General features: G+C 37.7%; 1 protein-coding gene across 4 annotated transcripts in view; it reads right to left on the reverse strand.

Moving 5' to 3' along the window:
• Positions 1–772: 772 nt before the first annotated feature.
• Positions 773–17,498, reverse strand: part of PTPRZ1 (protein tyrosine phosphatase receptor type Z1) — a 171,224-nt gene continuing 154,498 nt past the window's right edge. For 2 of the 4 annotated variants that reach the window (XM_032401688.1, XM_032401687.1), the window contains 9 exons: positions 16,686–16,821; positions 15,102–15,248; positions 8,778–8,871; positions 8,380–8,453; positions 6,917–7,045; positions 5,982–6,128; positions 4,326–4,468; positions 3,441–3,576; positions 773–1,757 (listed from right to left, as the gene is read on the reverse strand). In XM_032401688.1, coding sequence (XP_032257579.1) covers positions 1,617–1,757; positions 3,441–3,576; positions 4,326–4,468; positions 5,982–6,128; positions 6,917–7,045; positions 8,380–8,453; positions 8,778–8,871; positions 15,102–15,248; positions 16,686–16,821 — 1,147 coding nt within the window. In that variant the 3' untranslated portion in view covers positions 773–1,616. The remainder of the gene's footprint in view (positions 1,758–3,440; positions 3,577–4,325; positions 4,469–5,981; positions 6,129–6,916; positions 7,046–8,379; positions 8,454–8,777; positions 8,872–15,101; positions 15,249–16,685; positions 16,822–17,498) is intronic. The other 2 variants (XM_032401690.1, XM_032401689.1) reach the window with 2 other exon arrangements.

Genomic DNA, 17,498 nt, shown 5'->3' on the forward strand with positions numbered 1-17,498 from the left:
CTGATAGTGCTTAAGGAACCTGGAGGCTCCCTGAATTGTTGTATAGAGCATTGGTTCTCAAACTTCAGCATGCTTTAGATTGCTGACCTTCAACCTCAGAGTTGCTGATATGGTAGGTCTGGGATGGGAATCTAGGATTTGTATTTCACACAAGTTCCCAGATTTTGCCGCTACTGCTGGTCTGGGAACCATACTCTGAGAGCCATGAGTTTAAACGAAACTTTTCCTGGCCTCTTGCTCTGGGCGTTCTTGGGGATGAGTGCCCTCCTCATCAGGCAGTGCTATACAACACTCCCAGCTGAGCCAGGGGACTGCCTCCAGTCTCCGAGTCAGCCTGTCACCAAGGCTGATTCCGTTTTCCTGCACTTCAGCTCCACACAGCTCTTGGATCCTGACAATTTCCCTTAATTTAGGGCGTTTTACCTTCTTTCCACTCCGGGATTTAAGAGCTCCTGGTCTTTGTCAATTCATCTGGCTTCCAAACCAGCTTAGCTTGTCCCTGACGAGCAAATCTGCCTAATTCTAAGTTCCAGCTTGGTTCTAAACCAAAGTTTCCCAACATTTTTTGGTACGTGGTAAGTAGTTAGGTCCAAATGAGTTAATCATAGTAGTTGTGTAGTGTCAATGAGTTCCCTGTGTACCTCAGTGCACAGATTGGGATTCACAGCTCTCTCTGCTGCTCCATCCCATCCACCTTTTTTCACTTCCACCATCCCAGGGGGACCCATTTCTACAATTTTCTGCTACGCATGCCCCAGCACAAGACTCCCCAAACAAATGCAAATCGATAGCAATATTTATATTTATTTTTGCAATGCCTTGGATAAAAACCATTTAAACAATGTTGGGTAAGGTGTTATTCTCATAAAAACATCTTCTTTCAAAACAAATGTATCTCTATTTTCCATAAAAGTTAGAGTTACATGCTAAAACAGAGTTAATTACTGAGATAACATGAAAGGATATCAGGAGACTTGTAGAGTAAGACCAGATAATGAATTACATCATTATACTAAACAATTACACAGAACTAGAAAACTGACTCAGTAGTAAAATATAAAAAATCTACAATTATAAATATAAATTTGGTCCATGGAGACACTAGAGCAGTATTTACAGTAAGTATCAGATTATTTCTACTTTAGGTGAATACTGCAGTTGTAAAATGCTGAATATCAGAGGGAACGGAGTGTTTTATTTACAAGCTACTATATTAAAAGTTATATTTCTAGCAAACCCGATGATTGCTACAAATACAGCTAAAATTTGACACTAAAAACAAACACGTTTTATGTAGTTGGGAATTCCTAATATCTATAAATTGAAATTTTCTGTTAAAATCAATACCAAAAAAACCCCACAATTCCATTCTTAGAAATACCGTAAAATTCAACCATTTTAGTTTAAACACAATAAGTGAATTACAAGAAGTTTTGCAGAAAGGCACACGTTGTTAATGATGTAAATTTGGCAGCAGAATCCTATGTCATGAAAATTACTGTCAAGTGATGGAAAGTAAGCAAAAAGATAACAGAAGAACTGAAGTGATTTTCCTGTCTAGTTTCAGAAAGAGGAAAACAATGCTCAGGTATGGATTCCCCTCACCCCTCTCTGTGCTAAACTAAAGACTCTAAGCTCTCGGCTATATTTCCATCAGGCAATGCTGCACCATTACTGTCCAGAGAGGTGGATGGATTCTCTTCCTGCCTCGTGCTCACAAGACTGAGGACCGCTTTGTAGAGAAACTGATACTGCTCCTGGAGGACAGAGAATGTGAGGTCATAAACAAGCTCAGTGAAGATGGACATTTGTAAAAAGAAGTAATATTTTCAGTCATGCTTTGGCACTGGTCAGAGAAGGGCATTGTGTTAAGGGGTCTGTTATAGGCTGCGGAGGTACACAATCTATATTACTATCTCTTTCTGATGAAATTTAAAGTAGCTTTTCTAGTAGCCAACATTCATTGACCTAGAAAATTGACCAACATACTTTTGCCAATGGTAAGCACTCCATTCTTACTCGTTTATGTCATGGAATCAGAAGGTGATGTGACAGATTACTGTTACTGATTTATCAACTTGCATGTAATCCTTTGGTAGGAGGCAACCTATAAGCCACTCATGAATAATTACTCATTCTCCTTTCTCCAGCTGTGATGAAATCCATTGGGTTTCTCTGTCTATGGAGAGGTCCCAGAAAGGACAGCACTGTCAGCTCAGGGGCTCATGCAGAATCTTTTTTTACCAGATCCACTTTTTACCAAGTGTTCTTCACACCCTACCAGCCTGACTGGTCCTATGCCCTGCTTTGAGCAAAGGTGAGCATGGGCCCTGCTATCGTCTCAGAGTAGAGACACAGAAGAATAAAGAGTTCTCTTACAGGTGCCAATTTAGGTGGTAGTGGGGGGGGTGGGGTGGGACAAAGGCAGTTTCAGAGAATGTGAGCCAGTGACTGACATCATAGTGGAAAATCATTAGGCCCACACGTGAATCGGTGCATCATTCAATGCATCCATGAATCAGGTGAAAGTTCAATTTCTGGAAAACAATTTCACATAGGAGCAGCTTAATATAACTCAACTGGCCTGAATGACTTTTAATAAGTGCTTCTCTGAAGTGCACATTTGCAAGGGTTACCTTACTTTCTGGACAACTGGTCTGGACTGAATGAAGCCTTAAAGATGGACCCTTACACATCCACAGACCAGGGAGCTGGAGGTGAGTCTATGACTACTGTATCCACCTAAAGGTCTCCCACTGGGGCATTTGCACGAAGATCCCTATTGTCTTTCCAGCCCTTGTTTCTATGATATTAAAAACTTCCAAATTATTTTCAGAGTTGAGACTTCTCTCTCCAAATATGCTGTGCCTCTTTCTTGATTGTACAAGTTTCTCTTTTTAAAAGTACCCAGTTGGCTAATTCAACATAGAAAAAAAAAGATTCAGTAAAAATAAAAAAAATAAAAGTACCCAGGAATTACCCATTTGTTAAGTACCAAAATTGAATTCGGCTTCAGAAAAAAGTGAACAGTTCCAACGTTGAAGTCTTCAAGATCTGTCTTCTGACTGTTCTCAGGCTATGCAGAACTTGAACCCCACCCCAAGATAACTATTTTGTGGGGTAAGTCGAATTAGTTGGTGCTTCTACTGAGGGTATTTTTCAGAATTACGGTAAGTCTTGCAAAAAGAGACATGTGAAATTTAAAAAATTTTATCCATCAATTTTCTGGAAGATAAACTTTAAATGTGTATTGTTTATTATTCCAGTTCCATAGATTGTGGACTGATTAACTTGTAATTCAGCTCGAATACTACATGGTAGTAATATGTTATGAGTCAATGTGATTTTTTTTTGGATACATGATAAAATGATTTTGGCAGCCTTTAGGAAGTAAGCAGCACTCTAACAGTGAAAGTTTGGTTCGCTGTTCTTATACTTACAATGTCAGCAAAGACTCCTGGCCTCATCAAATTGATCATCTTGGCTACCTGGTAAACATCCATGGAATTTTCTTTTTCTAGTTGGTGCATAAGTGTTGTCAGAGCACAGAAAGTTCCTGCCGTCACTCCTCCATGCCTTGAAGCAAAGGGAAGGGACAAAGACTCCATTCAGATGCATCAAACATTCACATTTGGAACTCACAAAGCCTTGACAACTTTGTAGTGGGAACACAGAAATTTTTAACGAAATGTCTCTCTTTATGGTGTAGAGAACTATGGTTTAATTTGAAACATTAGCAAGTGTTCATGATATTAGTAATGGGATACTTTACAGAAGTTTAATGTTTGTTCATACATTTGTTATTTTTATACTCTGGAAGGGGCTGGTAATAAATCACAAAGATCTGACAAGTTATATCTAATATATAATGTATATATAACACACAATTCCAGCATATGCTTTTTTATTTGTTCATAACAGGAGCCTGGAAAGATCTATTGGATAGATTCCTGTTCCTGGTAAAATAAAAACTATATCAATTTTAATCCTATCCAGTGCATCAATAACTTAGAAATGTCTCTCTGGTTAGCACCTGTAAAAATTCAAGTGCCAAAACACTGACTCATCACACGAAGTGTTCTCAGCATACAATGCAAGAGCACATTCTTGTGATCAGGTACCCATCTTCTGCCTTCAACAGGAACTCCAAGAGAAGTGAAAAAAAAAATGAATTCTGTATTAACCTTGTTTATAAAAAGCTGATGATCTCTCCTGGCTGAGTCACCACAACTGGTCCAAATCACGAGGTTAGTACAAAGAAAACAGAAATATCTGACCACCTGGAGAGTGCTCAGGCATGAAAGAGTTTAAAGAGAGGAACTTACTCATCATGGACAATCACAGGCCCATCCCTGTTGGCAGCTTCCTCTTTGATAATACTTATAAGTTCAAAAGTTTTACTAATGGGGCTATCTGGATTTGGCCATTTGGGGCACTGAAAATGCCTCACTTCAAGTACATAATCATCCTGTAAGAAGAGAGAAAGATTAATATTTTTAGAAGAGTCATACTGGTGAGTGACAGTTTATTACGAGTGGAGTAACTGGAAATCAGGAATTACAGGAAGGTAATAAAAACCAATCACGTGCACGAGGGAACAGCGGCGGATGCAGTCCGTCCTCCTCTCAGAGGGAAGAAACTGCTGTGATGCCTCATTTCCCATGTGTAGATGTAATCTCCTTTTCATTCTAAAAATAAGTCTTATTTGTGGGTTCATTATGGCAATCAAACTCTGAAACCATGTACCAAAGATGTCTCTGTGCCACTGTTTAGTACAAAAAGACATCTTCAGTGTTAACATTTGTTTTTAAAAATAACAGACTTCTTCAAATACGAGCATTAATTGAGGGGAGAGTGGAATTACATGACAGGGCGGGGAAATGCTGGCAAAGGGGATGGACATTCAGTCTACTTTTGATTCTTGTGTAAGTGACCAGCCAGGCTGTGTGACTTTTTATCCCTTAAACCTCTGACCCTCAGCTTCCTAAAGTGTACTCAATCAAATGCTACATTGAAAAATAAGCAGCAGAACCTAAATTTTATATGGTTTATCCACTCTCAGAGTATAGTAAAGTGCAACATTTAAATCATCTAAAACATGATTTAACCTTTCTCCGATTGGGGACGTACTCTGCATCTCACATGCCTTACTCCCTATTATTAGTATCTGTTAGCATTTTACTGTAGCTGTGTAACAAATTATGTACTGTACTGTAATTCTATAAATAACTCTTTTTTTTTTTTTTAAATTTTATTTATTTATTTGACAGAGAGGCACAGCGAGAGAGGGAACACAAGCAGGGGGAGTGGGAGAGGGAGAAGCAGGCTTCCCGCCGAGCAGGGAGCCCGATGTGGGGCTCGATCCCAGGACCCTGAGATCATGACCTGAGCCGAAGGCAGACGCTTAACGACTGAGCCACCCAGGCACCCCTCTATAAATAACTCTTGACAAGGAATTCGGATTGCTGCCTTATAGATAACCAAGAATTAGCAAAACAATCCTAGTTCATTGTACTGCACATTTTCAAAGCACTTCTTCACTTATAACACATTGTCTCTTGGTAGATAGTGTGGTAAGCTCATTTTGGTAGATAATATTTTTCCTATTTTACCTAGAAGAATTCAAGGTAAAAATTTCCCTTAAACATGAGAATTAGGATTAATGAAATTATTATTATTATTATTTTACTGAGTTTATTCTCAATTTAAGTTCTGTCAGAACTACTCTGGAGTAAAAGAGAAATCGTTGATTTCCTATGTGTGAATGGTGTAGTTTAGTGGTGATTAATGTTTAATAATTCTATAGGATTTTGAAAATGAAAGTGACTAGTAAGGTAAAACTGATTATTTGGGTAATCGGTCTTAATTTGTAAGAAATTAAGTTCCTTCTTTTTATTTCTAGGGAAGATCCTTAAATCAGCATATATTTAACATAACATGTGCTTAAGATGAAAAGTTTGTTATTTCAATTATGTCCATACCTGTGTAGCTTCTAAGATAAAATCTTGAATTATAAGTTTTTCTTCATTAGAAAGACAATTGTGTTCTTCAGCCATTAGAGTGACCTTAAAACTCTCACAGTTTATAGGCTCATCTTTATTTGGCCAGTAAACAAACTCATCTTCTGCCTGGAGGATTAAATACCAAAGAAATATGATTTTCATCAAATGCTTAATAAGTCAGACCATGAAATGAAGTTAACTGGTTGACACAGAAAATTCAACTCAAATTTTTCTTTGGATCTCAAAACTTACTCTTAAAATATTGAGCCTTACACAAGTTTGATGTGCAGAATAAAGTATTACATTTAAGAAACCAAACTACTGCTTTGTTGTTTTGCTCTTAGCTCATCAGTAACAATGGTAAGTTGTTACTTCTGTAAATGATAACTGAGTAGAGAAGATTCAAGTGATTTTAAGAGCTCAGCAATTTCCAGTGTCATCTGGAATGGTCAGTCTAACTTTATAGCTAAGAAATAAATCTCCAAGTTAAGTATATGTGCAAAGCCTAAACAAAATAGGCCTTTTTCTTTTTTTTGTACTTCTATAGATCTCTTTAAACTGAGGGACTCTCCAAATATCCTAACGAGTTTTTTTTTTTTTTAAATGTAAATAGAAGCATATGGACTGACTTCATGGTTGAAATTCTGTTTTTCTTAAGCAGTATCACAGAATACTTAAATTTAAGTTCATTTTAACTTACTTTTATTTAAAACTGTCATTCAACAATGTCAGACCTGGGAGATGACATAACCAAATGAGGCCCAATAGTAGACAAGGTGCAACTCCAGTGACATTAGTTTATTAGTTGAAAAAAAAATTACTTTATTTGTTGGTATGCTTGGACTTCTGGCTGTTGTGACTTGTTATCTCCTATAACCCAAGTACCAAAAGTGACCAGGGATGGAGGGGCTTACCATGTTTTGACCATCAGGAAGCATAACTACCAGCTGGGCATTATGGTCCCATATCATCCTCCAGAAATCCTTGATGGTATGGAGAAGAGGATGCTGGGTAATGATGAATTCATTACTCTGATAGTAACCCTACGAAACCAAAGAGAAGATAGAAAGAGCCCCAACATATGACTTTAAATATTCCAAATACATGTCTAAGCTAATGGACCTTAAGTCAAGGCAGTCTTTTTATTTTTAGATTGTGTCTGTAAATAATAATGTCATCATTATAGCTGATGTTTACAAGGCACTCTCCATACACCAGGCATAGGACTAGCGTTTTCTTCCCCCTAAGTCCCTTATGTCTCACAGAAGCACTATGCAACAGGAACTGTGATCCCCCTTTTTCAGATGATTAAACTGAGGCTTAAGAAGTTAAGTGTTGTGCCCAAGTCTACCTAGCTATCACGTCTAGGAGCAGACTTACCAAAATGGCACATGGACCACGTCTCCTACACTAGATAGAATGGAAATCCAGAGGGGAGTTTATATTTCTCACTTTCCACAAGTCCCAATGCAAAGTGCCAAATTTTACACCTACTGACAACAGAACGCCCTTGGTGTCCAGACACCCTGGCTTCCTCCATTGGAGAGGAATCAGGAGGCACTTTGCAGATTTTGCTGCAGAAACCTGGAACCTGCAGCCATTGGATTGGTCATGATTTCCATGTTGCTGCTCACTAAAATCATGGCTCATTTATCCTCTTCTGCTCTGGGTCTCTCAGATCCTGTTCCTGTTCCCCATGGGCTCATTTGATTCGGCATGTATTAAGATGCCACCACCACATATCTCCCTGTTTCCTGCATGAATAGTCCTAAATATTTTCTCTGCTGGATAAATGAAAAGTGGTTTTGGCATGGGAATTACAACCTTTTCATCTGAAGCCAAGCTCTCTATGATTGATAGACCTGAAATGGAAACGAGGGGCCTAAAACAGCCAACTGTTTCTCATAGAAAATCTAAACACAGAAGGAAAGGATTATGTCTTTAGAAATCCAGGTCTCCAAATGAGCCCAGTTCACTGGGTCAACACTGCTGCAAACCTGGATTGGTAAACTCAGGGAGACGGGCTTTCCTGAAGCCACTGTGTCCTGGGCCTGTTCAGGGTAAATGAAATGGAGCGTCTTAGATGGCTGAGTGTATGCTTTCTATCTTCTCATCAGTCCTCAATGGTGAGTTCAGTTCCTGCATTTACTGATTTGTCTTGCTTAAGGGTTCTCCAGTCCCAGCACACATAAAAACATCAAGGAATGCTGTTATTCTATTTGCCCCAATGGGCCACAGTCTGTGGTCATTAGATTTGGCTTCTACCCACCAGTGGTGCTAACCTATGTCTGCAGCCACTGCTTCAGGAAGCCCATGCTGGTTTTGGTTCTGGTAGCACAAGCTGGTAGGCAACTTTCCAGTGATTTCTCTGACTTACCATGATATAGGAGGCATTGATGTAGTCTGGGCCTTCCCCACTCAGAGATGAAATGCCAACCCTTGATCTTTCCACTGGAACATAGAACATTCATCATGAACCACCACGCTCATAGCTCTATACCCCTTCCCCCCCACCCCCACATTGCAAAGCATAGCTGCATGTCTCAAGTTGAGTGTCTTTGATCTGTAAGCTAGCTTTTCTATGTGTTTTGCATTTTTTAGATGGACTTCAGGATTTAAGAGTCCTTTTTAACAGGTACATTATCAGGCATAATTAGAAAAATACTGAGTGAATCAATTCATTCCAAGATGTAAAAATATTGTCATATTGCCTTCAAGGTTTCTATTATAAAAGAGGGTTTTGTTTTGTTTTTTTCATGATTCAGTGTAACCTACCAGGGATGATGGAAGAAGTTCTGTTCTTTTCCCTGTTGCATTGTTTTAGGGCTGTAGAATAGTCACTCTGTTGTATATTTGATTGACTCAGGAGCTGAAAAAGAGAGTCAAGGAAAAATATAGATTATGTAAGTCACCCAAACACACACACACACACACACACACACACACACACACGACCCGACCAAGAAACCAAGATAAGATACTGAATATACATATATCTGGTTTTCCAAGAATTACTTGAACTAACTCCCTGGCACATCTATGTTCTCTACACCAGGGGAGCTGGAAGAAGCACAGAATGTCTCTAGTTTGATGTTCAGCCCTGGGAGGATCTTCCCCATGGCTTCCTGTATAGGTGTGCGCTCTCTATGTCTTCCACTTACATCTCACTCTGCAGCTGGGGGTAAATTGCATGGAATGCGTGTGTGTACATATATATGTATATGGTTGGATTTCATTCATTATTTTAGTACTCCATTTCATGAATAATCTACTTGCTATTTATTCCCCAGCTAGCGAATGTTAGGATTATTTCCAGTATTTTCCTTTTCTAAACTTTGTAGCAATGAATATGTTTCTTAATACCCACCCATGGAATTAGGAGTCATCAGCATTTAATTTTTGACAGTCTGATAGATGATAAGTGGTAGACCATGGTTTTGACTTGCATTTCCTTAATTACTGTGAGATTGTGAATTGTAGCATTCATTAGCCATTTAGATTTCTTCTTTGATGATTGCCTTTTTATATTTCTACTTCACTATCATTTATTAATTTGTAGAGGGTTTTGACATCATGAATGTAAATCTATAATCTGTTTAAAAAGTTGCTAAGGTCTTTGTTCTCTTTAATCACACATTCACTCACAGCCAACTAATTTTTTAAGATTTCTGCAAATTATGTCCTTTTCTATCCTGATGTCTTCAAAATATATATTGCTAATATTCTTATAATAGTTATAAAACCTTTTTGTCACCTTTAGGTACCTAATTCATCTTGAATAATTTTAGTGTTTGAGGTGTGGTAAGAATCCAATTTTACTTGTTTCCACATGGAAATTGTCCCAATTTCCTTTATTGGTTAGTAGGTCCTTTCCTCATTGATTTGTGGTGTCCTATCTGCCTAGTAACCCTTTCCACATATGCATGGTTCCTCTGGCTGATTTGTCTGTTTTTTAGTGTTAATGATAATATCTGCATAATAAATCTTCCATATACTGTACAACACATTTCTATTTTATTTTTTATTTTTAGTATTGCTTTGGATGACTTCGCTCTTTACTTTTCTAAATGTTAATTTTAAAATCAGTTCTTGATTTCTTATGACAAATCCTGGGAGAATGTGATTGGTACCACACTGATACTTAATTTAGGAGAACCAACATCTTCACAAATTTCCATTCAGGAAAATTGTATCTATATTTGTTGGGTCTAATTCTATGCTCTTCAATTCAGTTTTATAATTTTTTTTCTACACATTCATTGCACCATTTGTTAAGTTTATTTTTGAGACCATAGAGTTTTTGTTTCTGTTTGCTGTGGTTGTTGAATTGGCTGTTTTTGCTCTAATATCTTTTCTAACAATTGATAGCTAATGAGTTACAATGCTATTGATTTTCATATATACTTGTTGAACTGTAATAAGAGTTGAGTTCTAATAATAAATATTAGAACTTTTGTTTCTCTTGATGTTCTATATAGACAAGTGTATCATCTGCAAATTCTTTTCTACTTTTATACATTTTTTTTTGTTTAACCTGATTTCCAGTAGAATGTTGACTAATAGTGTCAGCAGTTGACATTTCTTGTTTTTTCTTAAACCTATGAAAATTTCCAACTTTAAATTTTGTGTGTGACATTTATATTGTATCCTCTGTAAGATGAAGAAAGCTTCCTTCTATTTCTAACTTACTAAGAGTTTTTGTTCTGAATAGTACTTAATTTTGTTTACTGTTTTTTCTACATCTTTTGAGAGGGCCATACAATTCTCATAACTAAATTTGTTCATATTTTCTAATGTTAAATCATCACTTCATTCTTGAAACAAACTCTACAAACCCTAATTGGTCATAATATTTAAAAAGAAAAACACACTGCTGGATTTGAGTTGCTGATATATTTTTTAAAGATTTTATTTATTTTTTGAGAGAGAGAGAGCATGAGAGAGAGCATGAGCAGGGGAGGGGGAGGGACCGGGGAGAAGCTGACTCCCCGCTGAGCAGGGAGCCCAATCTCAGGACCCTGGGATCATGACCTGAGCCAAAGGCAGACGCCTAACCAACTGAGCCACCCAGGCACCCCAATATTTTTAAATAGGATTTTAGCATTTAAGTTCATAAATGAAACTGACCTATACATTTCTTTATTTATACTACCTTTGTATAGTTTTGGTACCAAAGTTATACTTGTCCAGTAAAATAGTTGGGTTTGTTTTCTACCTAGATATTTTATCCTAGAGTTTGGAATTTTCTGTCCCTTAAAAGTTTGGTAATTCTTTCAGTTCTGATTTTATTTTGGAGGTAAGATTTTTGGTAACTGATAAAATTTATTTAATGGTTATTGGTCTAGCTGGATTTTTCATTTCTTTATAAGTGTATCTTGCTTACTTTTTCTTAAAAAAATTTCACTCATGTAGGTTTTCAAATGTATTGTCACAAATATGTTCATACTATGCTTTTTAAGTTAGAAAAAAAATTTCTAAAATATTTATAATTATATCCCTGTTTTTTATCTTAATATTTATTTCTGTATACTCTCTCTTCCCTTTTCGCACCAACCTGGGCACAGGTTTGTTTGTTTTATAGTCTTGGACAGAACCTGCATTTGGTTTTGTTTCATCTCTGTTTCTATTTAATTACTTTAACTTTCTATTTAATTTAAGAAAGCTTTAACTTGCTTAAAAATTTTCTGTCTCCCTCTTTGGGTGTACCATGCTTCTCTTCTAATTTTTACATGATGTGCCTATTTCGTTTGCTTTTATTTTTTTTATTCTCAAATGAATATATTTAAGGCTATAACTTTCTTTCTAGATACAACTTCAATTGTATCAGACAAGTTATGCTATGTAATGCTCTGTTGACCTTTAATTCTAAAGATTTTATAATTTCCTCTTTAATAGGTCAATTATTTAAAAGAACATTTTTATTGTCCAATATCTGGATTTTTTTCAGGGCAAGTTTTCATGGTCAATTTCTAATTTTACTGGATTAGGTTCTGAGAATATGGTCAGTACAGTATAGATTCCTTGAAATCAACTCTTCCGCCTCCAGCAGCTATTTAACATCTTTATTTTAGAATATGTGTACAAACACACATGTATACCCCATGCCTGTGCACACACACATACCACACACACACATACACATTCACCTCCTGTGTCACACAGGGAATAGAAGCCACAGAATATTCCCTCAGTCTCCAGCATTGGAGCCCATACACTTCCTGCTACCACACCCATTTATGTGTCCCAGCATTTTGCCCCAATCCCTCCTAGTCTTGAATCCTTCCCCTTTGCCCCTTCTCAGGATTTCCTCTCCCTCTAATAATCTCTTCTCCCCCATGTGCCCACTGCCATGGATCTCTTTCCATTAGTTTTGTTTTTTTTTTTAAGTAATCGCTCTTTATTTTATTTTTTAAAGTCAACTCTGTTCCCAACGTGGGGCTCAAAGTCATGACCCTAAGATCCAGGTGCCACCCTTCAGCAAACCTCAGTTTGTTTCCTATGATTAAGAATCTCTTATGGTTTGTCTTCCTCTCTGATTTCGTCAGAACAATAAAATAAGACAAAAACAGAGAGGGAGGCAAACCATAAGAGATGCTGAACTCCAGGAAACAAACTGAGGGATGCTGGAGGGGAGGGGGGGTGGAAGGATGGGGTAACTGGGGGATGGGCATTAAGGAGGGCATGTGGTGTAATGAGCACTGGGTGTTATATACAACTGATCAATCATTGTACTCTACATTTGAGACTAAAAATACACTATATGTTAATTAATTGAATTTAAATTTAAGAAAATTTAAAAAAATTGAAAAATAAAATGAGGTATAACTGATATATGACATTACATTAATTTCAGGTGTATATCATAATGCATTGCAAAATAATCACAATAAGTCTAATTACATCCCTTACCATATATAGTTACAAAATGTTTTTAAAAATATTTTATTTATTTATTTGACAGAGAGAGACACAGCAAGAGAGGGAACACAAGCAGGGGGAGTGGGAGAGGGAGAAGCAGGCTTCCTGCGGAGCAGGGAGCCCAATGTGGGGCTCGATCCCAGGACCCTGGGATCATGACCTGAGCCGAAGGCAGACGCTTAATGGCTGAGCCACCCAGGTGCCCCTACAAAATCTTTTTTTTAATGATGAGAACTTTTAAGATCTACACTCTTAGCAACTTTCAAATATGCAATGCAGTATTATTAACTATAGTCACTATGCTGTACATTATATCCCTATACCTTATTTATTTTATAATTGGAAGTTTGTACATTTTGACCCTCTTCACCCATTTGGCCCAACCCCTACCATCTGCCTCTGGCAACCATCAATCTGTTCTCTGCATCTATGAACTTGTTTTTTTTTTTTTTTTAAATTCCACATGTAAGTGGTATCATATGGTGTTTATCTTTCTCTGTCTGACTTATTTCACTGAGTTATTTCTGACTTACTTCACTTGCCATAATGCCCTCAGGGTCTATCCATCTTGTTGCAAATGGCAAGATTTCATTCTATTTTATGGCTGAATAATATACTACATTTTCTTTACCTATTCATCCATCAGTGGGCACTTAGATTGCTCCCCTATCTTAGCTGTTGTAAATAATTCCGCAATGAACATAAGAGTGCAGATATCTTTTTGAGTTAGTGTTTTTGTTTTCTGCAGATAAATACCCAGAAATAAACAGACAGGTAACTTACTTCAAGGGATTGTATCTATAGAAAAACTTGAATGACTAATGTCTTATAGGACAGTGTGCGCGCGCACACACACACACACACACACACTTCTGTATCTCCCTAGTTAGGTGTTAACAGGAAACAGAGTCAAATGTCCCTCCCTTAATTAAGATTCTGGCCTCACAGTTGATATTTCCATTTTGATCCTGGGTTAGCTAATATAAGCCATATCAATTCTTTCTTGCAGTTGTGTAGGGGTAAGTCATGCTAAAATGAGAATTCTGTTGAAAATGAGTAATACCTATATATTTTTTAATTTAGAAGAAAGCTATCCTAACAACCTAATGTTGATGTTCTATACTCGTTTATTATCCATTTCTGGAAGTCAAACTTCATACTTTCTCTTTCTTTAGTGTTCTGTTATAACTCAAACTTTGTTGAACAAGAACATTTATGTCCTCCTGGCAGGTTCAAAACGCAGCATTCACCCCTAATCCTTCTCTTACTCCTCCAAAGGCACAAAAGGTGCTGACTGAGAAGGCAAAAAACCAGAAGGAATCTGTGGTGACTAATATCTTTTATGTTGTAGCTTGGAGAGAAGACGAAAAAAAACACCCTGCGATCTCAAGGTTTTTTAACTCTCCTGGGTTTTTCCAGGGTCTTTCAAATTTTTTGTAGATATTCCTTCTTCAGAAATTGGCCCTGTTTCTCTAGGAATCCTGGGAAGTAAGAGGTTAGTATAGGAATAAGGTAGAGCAAATAACACAGCCTCCATTCCTTGGGAAAACCACAACTGTGCAAATCCCCCTAGCACAGCTAGAGGGTCCCGTAAGTTCTACTTTCTGAATTCTTTGCTGATTGATTTCCGGAAGCCAGAGAACTAGGATTGTAGAAAGTATGATATTGAACAAAACATACTCTCTTCTCTAGCTCACTGCCTTGTGACAAGGTGGGTGGGAGAAATTGGGGTTGAAGAGCTATTGTTCTGGGGTGGCCTCTTCTCTAGTCTAGGGCCTTCAAGTGAGACAGATTTTTCCAACGAGTGGCATGAACAGCCTGAGCTGGATCATTCATCGTGAAGTGGTCTGGTTTTTTCAAAGGAAAAAAGAGCACTTATGCAGTCCGTATTAGGAGGTCTGCCCGTCCCTTCTGTTATGCTCTGTGCCCTCCATTCTTGGACCAAGTTTGCATTTGTAAACATTAATCTAGAGTTCTTGAGAACTTTTCCTCTTGCTAGTCAAAATTAAGATTCTCCTTGAAATTGACCATGTGGTTTTGTTGCCCACTGTAAAGACCAGTACAAAGCCACTGTACCAGCTATGCTCTGAACCCGTGCACATGGCCTTGTCGACTCAAATGAGAAGCTGCAGGAACACTGAATTGTGTGGTAACATCCAAGAGGCTTCTAAGAGAACTCACCTTGAATTGTTTCTCTAGCTTCGTTTTGCCTGTTGGTCCAGGAATGAGGAGCGTGTTGACATAGGCATGAATATGGCTGTCTGGCACCTCAGTCTCTTTACTAAGTATGGCCTCAACCAGAGCATCGTGAATGAAAACATACTGTTCCTGGCAAAACAATGACAATAGGGAACATTATTTCAGGTTTTCTTTATATATATCTAAGTACAAAAGTTCTTAATCTATTTTTCACTGACAGACAAAGAGAGTCTTACATAATGGCGGGGGTGGACCCACAAAAGATTGCTTACTAGACCTGGCAGGAAATCAGATGTAGAAAAGGAGGCAGTCAGGAGACAACGCAACTCTTTTTGTCCCTCACCTCTTTACTTCTGTGTTGACATTGGTGGGAAAGAGGCAAGGCAATGCTCTCTGCCCAGCCTCCAAACCTGCTACCTGCTTTCATATTTTGCATGAGGACTTTCCTGACTCTGTATTTCTCATGGGTCTTCTTCTTCTGTCCATTCCAATTCTCCTTTTAGTCAGTCCTATATAACTTAGTGCATTTTTATGTACAGTTTTTAATAGTTGTCTTCTAGTTCCTGTATGTGACTCTTCCCTGGTCTAATCTGACTAGAGTGTCATTTCCTCCATGGAATGAAGTTTATTTGGTTAGATATCTTTTCACCCACATGGGCCATATGTCTCTGATTGCTCTCAAGCTGCCATCCATAATTTCCAACTTAAATTCATTTTTATTTAGAAATAGGAGAAAAAATACAGATATACAGACTTTGTCCTGTGTCATGTAAACCATATGGGCTTAAAAAGGGATATAATCTGAGCATAATTCATGCTTTTAAAATATGAAAATGAATGCATTTATTCACTATATGCAGGAAAAACCTTAAGTTTTGCTAGCAGGGAGGGGTGCTGCCTAATCTACTGACTCTTTTTTTTTTAATCTTCTCTGTCATCAGTGTCATTTCAAAGATATTCCCCATTTGGTCACAAAATAGACATAATGTAGCTGGTTCACCTAGAATATATAATGCAATTACCTGGTGTTATGGGTTGAATCGTGTCCCCCCAAAATATGTTGAAACCCTAACCACCCCTGACCAGTACCTCAGAATGTGACCGTGTTTGTAAATAAGGTCGTTGCAGATGTAATTAGTTAAGATGAGGTGGTGACTGTTGTTCTTCTAAGAAAAAGGAATTTGGACACACAGAGAAGACCCTGTGAAAATGGAGGCAGAGACTGAATGAAGTAAGGCTGCTGCAGCCAAGAATTATGCAGGGCTACTAGAAACTCAGACAAGGGAGGATCCTCCTGTAGAGGTTCCAGACGCAGCATGGCTCTGCCAACACCTTGATTTTGGGCTCTTATCCTCCAGAACTATAAGGCAGGAAGTTTCTGTTGTTGTAAGCCACCCAGTTGGTAGTACTTTAATACGGAAGCCCTATGAGACGAATCAACCTGGTAAAACAAAGTCTGGTCCATGCAACGTTAACATTCTAGTGACATCTCCAACCCTTAGGTAGTGACCTCGGTGGGGGTAGGGGAGAAAACAACAACAACAAAAAGTATCCTTTTTCTCATACCTCAGTTTGCACCAAATAATTTCTTTGTGAACGAATGTGTTTTAAGAAGCCAAATACGTTGACAGTTCCTTCCTGTTGAATTTGCTGCAACATACTGTCTAGCACAATGTACGTGCCTGTTCTTCCCACCCCGGCGCTGAAGAGAACACAAAGAAAGAGCCATTTCAATGTCAAGCATAAGATAAATTTGAAGATAGATCACTCCTGGCTATCTTGGAAATTAAAATAATTTTCTTCCCCAAGCAACTGAGCCACATAATAAATAATTTAGCAATCCCAAACCAAACAGTTTAGTTGTTAAGCATAATGCTTCAAATAAATTGTTTACTTTCTAATTTTTGGCTATAGGTCAAACTGTAAAACAGCCTATTTCTGTTGGAGATTTTTAATTCATTCATTCATTCGAGATTCTTAAATTTTCAATAATTGTATTTATTATTCATCATATATGGTACAGAATGAAAACATTCTATATCAGAGCGTAGCAACTAGACATTTACTCTGAGAAAAATGAAAGCATCAGCTTCACCCAACTCTAAAAAGAAAAGGTCCTGGGTCTGTATTGCCAGGTAGACATGTTTGTGTAAAGGTTTTCACATTAATTGGAAAAAGAATTTGATAAGGCTTTCAGCTGAAAATATCGTTTCAGTGAGATCGTGAGGAATAAAGCATAACTTCAGTCATTTCTAAAGGGCCATTATCTATTGACTTCCTCAAAGCCTCTACTGGAGGGACAGAATTCATAAGCAGGGAGTCTTTTCAAATGCTTCGACAAGTAGGAAGTGCTAGAGTGGAAAATTAGCACCTGCTCCT

The sequence above is a fragment of the Phoca vitulina genome, unplaced genomic scaffold, assembly GCF_004348235.1.
Source record: "Phoca vitulina isolate PV1807 unplaced genomic scaffold, GSC_HSeal_1.0 scaffold4, whole genome shotgun sequence".
In the NCBI taxonomy this organism is placed as follows: Eukaryota; Metazoa; Chordata; class Mammalia; order Carnivora; family Phocidae; genus Phoca; species Phoca vitulina.